This window comes from Callorhinchus milii, unplaced genomic scaffold, assembly GCF_018977255.1.
Source record: "Callorhinchus milii isolate IMCB2004 unplaced genomic scaffold, IMCB_Cmil_1.0 Scaffold11, whole genome shotgun sequence".
Classification (NCBI taxonomy): Eukaryota; Metazoa; Chordata; class Chondrichthyes; order Chimaeriformes; family Callorhinchidae; genus Callorhinchus; species Callorhinchus milii.
The window spans coordinates 7285817-7299393 of NW_024704752.1; the positions used below are offsets into that span (position 1 = coordinate 7285817).

Consider the following 13577-nt stretch of genomic DNA (forward strand, 5'->3'; position numbering starts at 1 on the left):
AGAGGGTACGTTCACATTACAGCGGCTATTGATTGTTGCGGGCAGAAAAACGCTGAACAAAATACCTGACAGCCAAAGTTGCAGTGACAAGTTTTGGATTACCTAAAGGCTGAATTGGAGATGAGCAAAATGGGTGAGCACCAGTCAAAGACTTCAGTTCTGAAGATCATGACAAGAGTTGACACCAGAATGGTGGCCAAACTGTAGCAGTTAAATAGACACCGAACATCTATTTACCATTCAAAACAAATTCATTTTGCCAAAGTGAAGAAGCAATTTTAAAAAAAAACTATGAAGCAAGCAAAAATAATTAAAGCTATCAGATTGATGGTGTGCATTACTCTATGTATGTATCTAGGATGGTTTCAGAAACTCATTACACGCTGGTTCATAACACAAGCAGAATGAGCATTAACTTTGCCCACTGATTCCCAATGTACCAGAACACATGAAATACATTCTACAACCCAATTAGTTAAATGATATTTAGTAATGGACTGATCAATTACTGCAGTAGCAATTGCCTATATCAGCAGCCCTTGGTTCTGAACAGAAGCTCCAAATTAAAACAATCTATCTTTTAGCTTCAACATCTTGGATTCTTTTCTGAGGATCCAGGGATATTAATCTGGAGGTGAGATCTGTTGCACTTAACTACAGATTGCTTATCACAGGAAAATGCAACATGTATAAAAAAAACTAACCTCTTCAGGGTAAAAATACTGCAAGTGATGGAGTGGGAAAACAGACTCAAAGCCATCTCGGAAAGAGTCAAACTGCTTGGAAACGCCTTCATTTAAGGTCCAGTACACTACCAACTGTAACAGACAGAAAACTGTTAATTTCAATGCAAAGCACAACACACACTTATTCATTTAGGGCAAACTAGTTTCAGAACCCTTGAAATTCAGTTGCCTCAATTGTTCCCCCCTTCCCTTTTTAAAAAAAAGTGCTTCTTCCTCCTCCCCTGCCCCACCGTACCATTCCCAAGCTTTGAGTTTCGAGGCTAATTGGATCATTCTTCTCTCTGCAAATAGGGGTTTGGGGTAGGTGCGGCCACTTGGTATTGTGCTCCTCCAAACAAGTGTGAAATGATATTCATAACTATTTGCATAGTTCAATTCTGTGCAACCGCACACAAACTTTCTCATTAATTCAATACATTTTAAATTCCATGTAGATGACAATAAACAGAAGGGTTCCGTTTGGATCAACAATTCACTAGATTAAGAAACTAAATGAAGATGCTTTGAGACGCCTCGAAGACGTGAACAGGCACAATGTCAAATGCAAGGATTATTATTATAAATTCAAACTAACCCACCAATTCTTAAAACAAAACGGGGTTTCTATAATAATAATAATCCTTGCATTTGATATAGCGCTTTTCACGTCGGGAGGATGTCCCAAAGCGCTTCACAGAATATACTGTAAAGTGAATTGACTGTATATTTGTGGGCGAACGCGGCAGCCAATTGCACACAGCAATGTCCCACAAACAGTCGTAGATTGAAAATGACCAATTTATTATTGGTTTTGGAGGGATTATTATTACGCTCTGTGTGGAGTAAGGAAACTTGCCCAAGGTTTCACTCTGCCTGGAATTAAACTCAGGTCTCTCACTTGCAAAGCGAGTGCTCTAACCACTGAGCTACATGATCTAAAATTTAAGCCAATAACATGGGGAGCAGATCTTCCGTGAAGTAGTATTTTGTATGTACAGTATTACATTTGGAGAACCCTATAGATTAGTAATGAAAGGAAAACAATTTGGAACATGTTCACCTCGAATAGATTGATTCCAAGCCCAAGAAAGAGGACACATAACTACAAGGATTGCTTTGCTGTGTTCATACCACTTGAGATATTAAGATTACAACTGAAATCTACGCTACATACCCTCAGATACTCCTCCAGATTGTGAATGGTGACACTTGTGTCCTTGCCCCCTTTTTTTAGTTCAATGTTAGGGTGTCCAGGCAGCGTGAAGTCCAGTCCCAAGTCCTCCACAGAGCAGCCATTCATGTTCAGGCTTTCCAGGGCCTGCTGAAGACATTCTTTGCTCTGTAAAAAAAAACATTTCAGATTCAGACTTGCTTATTCTGAACAGCGTATTGCAGTAGATCAGGGATGTGACTGAATATTAGTCAGGTTTTGAACACAGTTCAGACTCCCCTTACAAACATGAAAACTATCACTTCTCATTCTTGGAATAAAGTTAAACCAATTGTCTCAAATCCAGCAGAACCTTTTGGTTCACAACCCACAAGATCGGACACTGTGTGCAGAAGATACACTTTCAACAATGAAGGCGATATTTAAATACAATTAACCAGTGGAAGAAACAATTCAACTGTACAACACCTTTTTCCAAGTGTGCTAACAGGAGGTACCGCCATCATCAGAGGGCGAACCTAAGGTGCATTACTACAATAAAGCCAGGGGATTAGGGGATCTCACCACCCCGCCCCCCCCCCCCAACAACGTTCCACTTACCATTAAGCAAATGTCAGTCTCGCGTTACCTAGGAAACATGGGCGTTGGAAGGAAGACCTCCTTAGAGATTTAGGGGAAGGGAAGGATAAAGGTTGTGTAAATCTCTATTAGACCAGTGAAAACGCCAAAGGCACGCTTAGCACTTTTGTGATTTAAACACTCCCAATTTACAGTGATACTCAGTGACAATTATCACTGTGAAGCACTCAGGAATTTTGCATTTCATCTCATCATAAAAAGACTTCCATTTACTCCAAAAATCCACATTAAAGCATAAAACATCCAAAATTACACTCGCCTGCTTTATCTTAAACCTTTGATTCCAATTCTACAGAATGAGCACTGAAGAACAAGAGAAAGAGCATGTTGAAAGCAGGTCATTTTCCCACAACCTATCATCCAGGTTATGAAAGCAGATTAGTGCAATACTGCATTTGAAATGCACTTGCATTTCCAGCATTCAGATTGCTAAACACAGCTGCGGAATGGGCCAAATAGTCTAACTGCTCATGATTGCTCTTTTTCCACAAGATTTAATCACCCACTCAATTTGAATGGTGTCACTTCTGAGGTTAGGCGAACAGCTTGAAATATAGCACTAGAAATGCAAAGTAACTTCACACAGTTTATCTGGTCAATAGAAGCAAAGTGCAGATGAGGGGAAAGAGTGACACCCTGTGGCTGATTACAGAGGTGAATGCCAAAGCATTGCAGTATTGAAACTCCTCTGAGGAACCGGCATTCACAGCCACCTTTTGCAAATCTTCAACTCAAAACAGTTTCTCAAAGTGGAAATTGCAGTGGGTATAAGTTTACCCAGATTATCTTTACCCCAAATAAGTTTTAACCAAAGAATGCTCATGTATTCCGTGGCTTGCAGATCAAATAAATCTACATCTTAACTGCAACTACAGCCAAAAGGATGGCATGAATACTGTTCCAGCTCATTCTTGTTGGCCCAAGTAGCAGCGAAGGCATCGATTCTTCCTAGTGAGGCTCTGCTGAACATCGAAATGAAGCATACACAGTTTGTTATCCTCGGCTTGGAAGGACGACTGAGTAACATCTGCAAAGCAATGGGTTTGTCTGAAGTCTCGTTACCAAAAGAGCTACATAAGCTAATGCACTCATCTAAGCAAATTTCTCTCAAAGGAAGAATCAAGGCAGATGAAAACAATACCAATTTTCTGAGACAAGTGCAACTTGAAAGGAAACTCACTGTGCAGTTATTCTGTTCCTGTATTAACACAAATTGGACTGTGCATTTATTGAGCTACAAATTATTCTATTCCAGCCACCCTACAACATGTACTGCATACTCGAGCTGAAAACATTCAAATACTGAATGTAAATGTGTGTATTGTATTGAATTACTACTGATGGTAAGACAGAATTACTACTCTTAGGCATATAGCTTAGAGACTTAATGCAACAAGTTTGTAAAAGAAAATCTCTAAATTTTGTATCATCCTGACTCAGTTGGCAACTCTCTGATCTCTGAGTCAGAAGGTTGTAGGTTCAAGCCCCATGTCAGGGCTTGGAGCTCAATCTAGATTGATGTTCCAATGCAGTGCTGGAGTGTGCCGCATTGTTGGATGTGTCATTTGGATGAGAAGTTAAACCGATGTCCGGTCTGCCTGTTGAGATGGATGTTAAGATCCCACAGCCCTATTTGAAAAGAGAAGGGAGTTTCTCCCGGTGTCCTAGCTAACATCCTCCAATAAAATTGTTAATTCATGGCTGTTTGTGGGACATTGCTGTGTGCAAATTTGGTGTCATGTTCACCCACACTTTACAGTATATCCTGTGACGTGCTTTGAGACGGGATTACATGAAAGGTGCTACAGGAAATAAGGATTATTATTAGATTTAATTTGGAATTACGTTTTGGAAGCACAACTGCTAGGGAAAACCAAGTAACAATAAATGATTTAGGTCTATGGTAAACGACCAGATAAATCCATAAAGTTCATATTGTCGAACACAAGCAGCAACAAATGTGTTCAGCTTCATCTAGTTTACACCCTGCACAGAACACCGTGACGTTGATCTTCATGCTCGGTGTATTCCATACAATTGTTCAATTGTAGCATTGTTGGCTGCACTCCTTGGTTCACTGAGTCAATGACAGAAAGGGGAACCTTGGCAGCATATGTTGAACATTATTAATAAACGATGGAGAGCTGGGAACACGTCCAAGCAGGTGCAAGTTTGATAAACTACAAAGATTTGTGGGCTGAGGGAAGTTCCTAAATAGGAGCCCTCTGCCTCAGAAGATGTGGGGATGCCTTGCCACTCATCAAAGAGAAAAGCTCTCATCTACGGCAATGCTGCTGGCATCCTTCTGTTTGTAATAAGGTTGATTGATGTCCACGCAATTGCCCTGGATAGGTACAGCCCATAACTACCAGTTGAGGGGAAGACGTCAATCTGTATTGAGATGTGCTTCAGCAGTGGTCTGATTTAAGGGTTTGCCAATAGATGAAGCATTTGCTAGATTGCCCTTCGGAAGAAATTGTATTCATTCTCTTGTAGTAAGAAGAATACTGCAGTTAGTGAGTAAGCTTCACTGGCTTATTGAATCAGCTTAAAGAAGTTTTCTGCACAGAATGTGGCCATTCAGCTCCAACACATCTGTGCCATTGCCATTTTTCTAAATTTCCTCTATTTATTTAAATTTCTAGCTCTTCCCCCATTATTACATACCGAGTTCTCATAGCTGTGGGAGTCAAGCACAATTGAAACACATCTTGGTGGGGATGGATTGTGGACTTTTCCTCCACTCATTTTAAAATAACTGTACAACAAAGACAGATGCCATGAATTGGTCACTACACATTCTTCAAAGTTTCTTTACATCAATGTCTAACCAACAGCCATTATCCTTTGCCTTTCAGTGTAGCTATCGACATTCTTGGTCTCACCATAAAATGCTCACATCTCCTCCGTTGCTAAAGCAGCCTCCCAGAAGATTTTCGTGCCAAACCTCTTTTCGCCTCAACTCACCAGGTAGCCAAGTCTGCCCAAGGCTCTTCTGGCACCTCTCAAACTCCTGGATAGAATATAAGAAAAGGCCCATTGACCGATAAGCGATCCTTCTCTTACTGGCGTTAACGCCCTCTGTTTTTTTTGCTACTATGATCATTGCTCTTCTGTTGTTCAATCTCCAAGTGAGCCTCCTAGTCTAACTCTTTCCCAGAAGCTCAAGACTGGAAGCACTTTCCGCTCAGTCTTCTGGTCCTATAAGTCAGCTTTTAAACTCAAGTTTGAGATCATCTAAACCACTCATTGTCCTTGCTTGCTCACTTCAACCTTCATGACAGGCTTTGGCTTTTCCCCTAGGCTTTCAAATAAAAATAAGTGCATCGACGAGTCAGCCAGCCACAAATTCACAGTATCAAAATAGTAGTGGATCACCTTGAGACATACTTTAGGGCCACAGGAAGTTAGGAACAGAACACCATTCAGCCACGATCCATTCCTAGGCCCAAATAATACAAACTTCCCAGCCACATCCCTGAATATTCTTACAATTCAATCCATTTCTCGTAACTTCCTCAATTAATTTCTCATCCATGGCTTTACAGGGCAGTGTATTACCTGAGACCTGTCCTGCTCCAGTTTACTTTTCTGCTTTGTGATATCCTCAAGATGACAAACTGATTTTGCAACGACTGGATCGATGTTGAAGAGGTCGTGGGAGCAGAGTGAAGTTTCTTGCCGTAACATCCATTTGTAAAATGACAGGCTGAGTGGCAAGTCCAGCTGGTTAAGAGAACATAAAGCATGAATTGAACATATTATATGTACATAAAACACAAGATGCATCCAAAGTTAAATCCCAAGACCCAAAATAACCATTAAATCCCAGTCTTCCGTGTACCATTCATACAGTGAATAGATTCAGGCCAACGAATTAATGATATTTTTTGCAATTTTAGAAAAATCAAGATGAGAGGTTTGAATGAAGACCTTTTTGGCTCTCATATTTCCAGAATGTCAATTCTACCATCTTCCCATTATAAGCAGTTTCATAAACAAGTCCAGGGTCCTGGCATCAATTACATCCTGGTTGCCTCTTGCAGCTAACTATTGCCCTCTATTTAAATATAAATGCTTCCCCGGTGCATGTCCTAAATTCACACTTCACAACCCTGAATCTGTGTCCTCTTGTCCAACTGCTTTGGTGTCTCAAAGTAATGTCCCTGGTTTATTTTCCCTATCCCATTAACATTTACAATATTTTCCTGCTGATTTATTCAATTACATTTTCAATTATTGAGGTCAGGTTTAATCATTGCCAGGTATGGCTCAGTTTCTCTTCTAAACATAGCAATTGATTATGTTGGCTCTCAGTCAACTGGAACAATCACCCGTGTTCCTGTACTCGCTCAAAATGACAATTCTTCACTAATCTCCCTAGTTTCCAAACAAAATGTTACAGTTCATTGAATCCCTCAGGGGATTCAATGCATTTCACACCTATGGATCATCTGGAACTCTATCTCACTGCTCAGTCAACATGTATCGGATGTTGGATGGCATACTGAAAGTAGTAGCCTGTCACATTATATCAAAATCTTAACCTGTGGTTCACTGCCAGAAAGATTTTGAAGTTAGTGCAGATCATTTGGCTCATGCATAGACACTGTTTTGGGGAGCACAGACGTCAGGTTTACAAGCTGCTATAAAGCTGGATGAAATTTAATGAACTGGCATGAATGTCCACTGACATGTTAACCAGTGAAAATGTCCCTGAAAATCAATTTAAACAATTTTTTAATCAACAGTAGTTCCTATTGGCAGCTTAGCCATTTAATAATTTAAGTCTGTAGCAGTCAGTCTGACCCACACCATTATGCAATTTTCATCAGGAAAAAGGAAAACCTTGAATTCTCTGGCTACATTGTTCTCCGAGGACTGACTTATTCAAACAAAGTTTATCTTTATAGAAAATATTTTGAACATGAACATAATGAAATATCTAGAAATGGTTCTCCTTCAGAGAAAACCTCAGCCCCCCAAATACAATTACCACTTTTGTGAACTATTTTGGGGGTGTGGAGGAGGGAAAATCCCTAGGAATACTGTCCCTTTAAGAAACCCTTGCACTTGCCCTGGTTGTAAAGTGCACCTTTAATCCCGAGTGGAGAAGAAAGCTGAAGTGGCAGCAAAAGCCCATGGGCATGTCAAAGCATCCCAACAGCCACCAAGTGACACAACTCCCAAGTTTGTGGTTCAATACAAACAGTTTGTGGAGGATGAAGTTCTTTTACAGAAGGAGGAAGGTTCATTTTCAGTCAGTAAAACGCGAGGTGTATAAAACTTCACAATACTGTAAGATCAGAGCATTTCTTGTTTCAACATAACTGAACAAATTAAGAAAAAATAAGGCCTTAATTTCTTAATTTTCGAGAATGTTAAATAAAATTCACGATTTTGGGTTTCTGTATGCATTCACAGTCCTGTAAGAAAGATGGCCTGTTTGGATAGAGTACTAAAGCCAGCAAAGTTCTGTTAATGAAACATACCAAACGGAAATCCATGATAGCTTTGGCCAAGAACTTCCCCAGAAACCGCAACTTCATTTTGACTTTAGCCACGTATGCTGGTTTTGTATTCCTTCCGAAAGGCACAGGGAAGAGGCCTCGTGGATTGTGGATGTACTTGGTCCCTTCTTGGCTGCCTAATAGCGCAAATAAGGTGATTAGTTCTCACAAGTAATTTCCACTTCACTAAATAGTTTACAATCAAGGTCTGACATTTGCTGGCTGGCCTGTGCTCCGCATGGAAATATGTAAACATTCTATATTAAATATACCAAAATATTTCAGCAAAGCTTTGAAACGCACATAGAATATAAACTGGTATCAGGGTGCAAGAATCTCTCACCTTTTACCCTGTTGAGCTCTGCAAAGAAGGAAATAAACTAGACCTGATATATGGGAACTCTCTTCCACACACAAAAAAGTATAAAAACTCTTTTAGTTTTAAACATCTGTTGCAAGGCATATTTCAGGATACTTAGAAGCAAACCTGGGCATGCAACCAAAATGGTGAACGGTTAACAAGGATTGAGCCCAGAGGTACCATCACATAGTTGCTCACAGCCATGTGATTGGCTCCCAAGAACAAAGATGTAAGGCAATGACTCTTCTGTAATGCCTTTCATAAATGCCGCTGGCTGCAGAATACAGATTTAGTGCTTGATAGTGTTACAAGCTGAGGTTTGCTTTGGCAGGCATTTCAATGCTGTGTTCAGGGAGTCAGGGAAATGGGAGGAAGTGGCAAAATATAAGCATGCCTAGGCATAATTAGAAATTGAATGAAAGTTTATAATTCTATAGGCTCTGGACTCCCACCAATTCAAGCCACATAAAGCAGCAGCGATCACATTCTGAGTCCAGCCAGGTTGTGCACGTACGTGGTAGAGGGTGTTAAGGGAAAGAAAAGAGCAGAACTGGCTGCTTAAAAACCCGAGTAACCTCAAGACGTCCATCAAGCGCGAAAACTTCACTTACCTTTAGGATGTGACAGAGTGACCTCGTCTCCACGCCAGAGTCCCAGATCAGCTCTCTGCAGTTCCTGAGATACAAGTGCATAGAACTCCAATGTTGGACCCAGCCCCGTCCCAACCTAAAAAGAGAATGAAACCTGCTGTAGTATGTGTTAGCTTTCGTTAGGACTGGAACAACAGAAACTAAGCTGATTCTAAATGTGCTTTATTTTATTGCATTTCACCCACAAATATATAGTCAATTCACTTTACAGTATATTCTGTGAAGCACTTTGAGACATCTCAATGATGCGATAAGGTAATACATCAAATGTAAGGATTATTATTTATTGAAGTGCTTACTTCATTTTCATACTGGATCTCCAGCATTGCTCTTGAGCTGCCTAAATCCTGCATAACTGATTCGGCTTGCTTCAGCAGCTCGTCCCTGTTCACAGTACGCTGCACAAGGAGAAAGATGAACAGTCGGAATTGGTAATAAAATGGCAGCTCTCAGGCCATTTGCACATTTCCCCCATTTCTCAGCCAAAACAAAACCTCTTGCTGGTATAAGAATTAATTACATACATTTGAAACATTATATACATTTGATGTTTGATAGGATACCTGGGTCTTGTTCCTTAACATTATTACTCATGTAGAAGAAGTAGAACATAACATTTGACAAATCATGTTATCCTTTTCCATTATACTTCCAGGTTATTGTTAAAATTGCCTGGTGAAATGGATCTAAAACCCCAAAAGCACTTGGAAAATGACTTTAAAAGTTATTCTAAACTACTTTACTCACAAAATAATGAATCTAATTTACAATATTTTCTGGGAACTGCTTTGAGACGTCTGAACAATGTGATAAGGCACTATATCAAATGCAAGGGTTATTATTATTATTATGTATTTCTGCTGCTCATGAAGGCCCAATACAGGCCAGTTTTCAAGTCAGTGGTCCTTTCACAGCATTAATACTACTGTTTTTTTTAGTAAGGCTTGTTGGCAGTGGGAGATAGGATGCAATTTGTACAATTGGTTTTGTTGGGGAGATGTACAAAGCACATGTCATTGATGGAGTGACACTAGATAAATTGGTTATTGGTTGATTCACAATTTAAGCAGCAATGGAAAGAAACCAAATGCTCCATGGATTTCACACCACACATACTCACCTTTTTCCTATCCAGGCGGGGTGCAACCCTACTCTCCTGGGAATCGGACTGGTTGATTTCTGGGTTAGTGTCCAGCAATCTTTGCATGGCTCGATCGCGATCAAACGCAGTCACATAGAACAGCATTTGTCGTGTGTCAAAGGGGAAGAAAAACGGGCTTGAAAACAAAGGACACAATTAGTTTCCTATTTTATTCAAGAACGTATTGAAAACACTCAAACTGAATACACTGAACTCTGAATCAGAAATTCTGATCTTATTAAATTAAGTTTACAAATCAGGGATGAGCCAAGTAGTCTCGTGACATTATATTCTTTGTATCTCTTGGAACAGACTCACACCATATTTTGGCTGCTTTCTTCCCCTCCCCCATAATGTAGACAATTTGACTGGAGTTTTGAGCCGACGTGGACCTGAATATATAATGTTAGCCTACAAAGTACGCTGGGATTTGATGGCGTCTTACATTATTAGTCCTCAGTTCCATCAACAAGGTCATCAGCAGTCGGCTTATGTAAAAATAGACGCGAGAAAACGGAAAATCACTGATCAGCACGCTTTCCTCTATACACACACACACACACACACACTTCTCCATTTACAATCTAAAGGCTGCTTCCCATAATCCGCGGGCAATTGGAAAACATTTTAAACAGCTGTTTAAGTAGTTGACTCAGTGCGGATGATTCATGATTAAAAATCATGGAATGTGTATACGCAAATAAAAGTAGGAAGCTGAATAGAATTTTACTCCACATGTAAGAAACTCTTCCAAATAATAACTATCCCGTCTCCTGCAATTCTGGAACATTTACTATTCCATTTGGTAAATTAATATAAATTGACAAAAATCACATCTAATTTCAGAAGAAGATTTAGCCATCTCCACATACAGTGGGTGTTAAGTCATTAATGGAGAATCAGTCTAATAAATAGGAAAAGATGAAGGGCTCAAGGTGACAGGTGAACATGTTTGTTCTTGTGACACAGAGCTGCTGTGTTACATACCAAGTCCTTCCTAGTTCTGTCAACCATGTTGGGATATTTCCTGTCATGATAACCAGAGGATCTTGAAGCTGGCGGTTAGCTTTAGCAGTCAGCTTGCTGTTGATGAATTCGCTGGTTGGAATAATCTCTTTGCAGAATGCATTCTACATGAGAGAAACAGGACTTAAGAACAATTTTGTGCACAGCAAGACAGATGGAAAACTGCATGCTACCCATTTTTGAATCCCAAGTCAGATCTGCTATTAGTAGATTATTTGCTGATGCCTGTGGGATGCTAAATGCATGCTTTGTTCATCTTGAAATAAACTATTACATCAACAAAGAATTAAAACACTTGAATTTTTTTATAACAATTGGGGTACTGGTGGCGTAAATATAGTCTGTGTCTCTATTCTGGTGCCGCTCCACCCAGCCAAGAGTGGCACCAGGATAGAGATGGGAGGAGTCACATTGTGTTAAGACAGCGGACTCCATCAATTCACAAGTGACTCGATGGGGGGAGGGGGCAGTGACTGCATCCAGTGGACGGGAAGGGGACCAATTCGAGGTGAGATGCTCTGAGATGATTGACACCTGCCAGAGCCGCTGTTAATTGCTCCCCTTCCCGTCCAATGGAAAAGAGACACTCAGGAGAGGAGATGGGGGTAGAAAGGTAAGAAATTCAATTATCAAACTGAGTCAATCAGACAAAACTCCCTGCCCAGATGCATTCGGTTTGTGGATTCCACTGCACTATTGCTTAGAAAGTCTACTTTATGATTAATTTAAGTAAAATCCTATTCTGAGCACAGCAAGGGTACTTAATGTTTATAATCCTGGTTATAAACAACAAAATATAATGTAATCTCGAAAGCAGTGGTACTCACATTATACAGGTAATACCAGTATCGACTGATAGCATGCAGGACTCTCAAAAGCAGAATCACATCCAGGGATGGGTCTTCAAATGTTATACCATCTGGAGGGACTGAAATTAGATACCCTTCTAAAGGATTTCCAACTGCAGGGCACACACCATCTAGAAGGTGAGACAAAGTTGCACAGTTCAACAGTGTAGAAGATAACAACACTTGCATTCATATATTCTTCACACGGTATGTGGAGCTATCTTAGATCAGTAAATTAAATTGTCAAAATGTGATATCCTTAGCACACTCACATCATATACTATATATAATAAAAATAATAGATATATAAAACAAGGATACACTTCTAGGGATCAGGTACCAAGCACAAGAGCAAAATAATTTTGCACGTTGCATGCCCCTGAAGTTAGCTTCACATATTTTACCATTTAACGCACCCTAAAATGAGCAATTAATTGATAAAAGCAGCATTGAAGTTGCAATGAAAATGATGCTATTGTGGAGTCGTTTCAGAATATAATCATGTAATTCATAGCAGGGTTGTCAATTTTGTAATAAAGCAGAATAAAGGTTAATTAAAGCCTAATAGATAATGTTGGACTTAATTAATTCCTCTTAAGTTCAGCATTTCGAGGGCTGCCTCATTTCCCTAAATGAAACATGCAGGGCAACAATTGATCCAAAGGCAGTGAGCGTCCTCACGAAACAGAATTGTAACACATTCTATTAAATTAATAAGCAAATAGCCAGTTAATTAAAATGCTTTAGGTTTGTTATTTTACATACATTCGTTCTTTCAGACCAGACCCAATCCTAGCATTTTCCGTTCAAGCACAATTCAGTGCAACGCTTAGACATTGTATCCATATTCCTGCATTTATTTGGGTTTAAAAACCTTACAATTATCCACAGCACTCACCATGCCACAACTCATCATGCTTTCTTGCATTTCTTGGGGAGGTTTTAGTCGGTGCGGTCTGAGCTCGGCCTCGCTTTCCACCAACCGTATCCTTATTTCCTTCTTCATCCTCTCGAACAGGTTTGTACCTATTGTATGCAGACAGAAGGATTCCTAGTTATTCTGCAGGCAGTTACTGCTTTAACTGAAGGACAGAAATTGATATACATTGGCCCCACACGAGAGGGAGTGTGTGAGTCAGCAGCTAATGGGACACATGGGAAGAAAGGAACACGTAAACTCAAGGTGCACAGGACTTGCATTGACCAATCAGATACATAATGCTCTCCTCCCCAACCCCTATACAAAGTATGCATATGCTGCTGTGCCAGAACAGCATCTTTTTTACATGAAAGAAGGAGCATGACAGTGATCTATAGACCAAACATCTCACTGCTTGGGCATTGTCTGGTACACTGCTGTGTGCAAACTGGCTGCCTCATTTCGCCCACAAAATACATAATTAATCAACTTCACAGTACATCAAGAGACATTTCAACGAAGTGATACGATGCTTCATCAAATGCAAGGATTATTATTACTAGTAGTGGTAACTTGCTGATCACCCA

The 13577-nt window shown here is 40.0% G+C and overlaps 1 protein-coding gene across 7 annotated transcripts in view; it reads right to left on the reverse strand.

The window, feature by feature from the left end:
- Window positions 1-13577, reverse strand: part of trip12 (thyroid hormone receptor interactor 12) — an 87671-nt gene that overhangs the window by 5132 nt on the left and 68962 nt on the right. For all 7 annotated transcript variants that reach the window (XM_042339267.1, XM_042339271.1, XM_042339268.1 and 4 more), the window contains 10 exons: window positions 12970-13097; window positions 12051-12202; window positions 11185-11327; window positions 10177-10333; window positions 9356-9454; window positions 9018-9132; window positions 8028-8182; window positions 6097-6261; window positions 1900-2064; window positions 705-818 (listed from right to left, as the gene is read on the reverse strand). In XM_042339267.1, coding sequence (XP_042195201.1) covers window positions 705-818; window positions 1900-2064; window positions 6097-6261; window positions 8028-8182; window positions 9018-9132; window positions 9356-9454; window positions 10177-10333; window positions 11185-11327; window positions 12051-12202; window positions 12970-13097 — 1393 coding nt within the window. The remainder of the gene's footprint in view (window positions 1-704; window positions 819-1899; window positions 2065-6096; window positions 6262-8027; window positions 8183-9017; window positions 9133-9355; window positions 9455-10176; window positions 10334-11184; window positions 11328-12050; window positions 12203-12969; window positions 13098-13577) is intronic.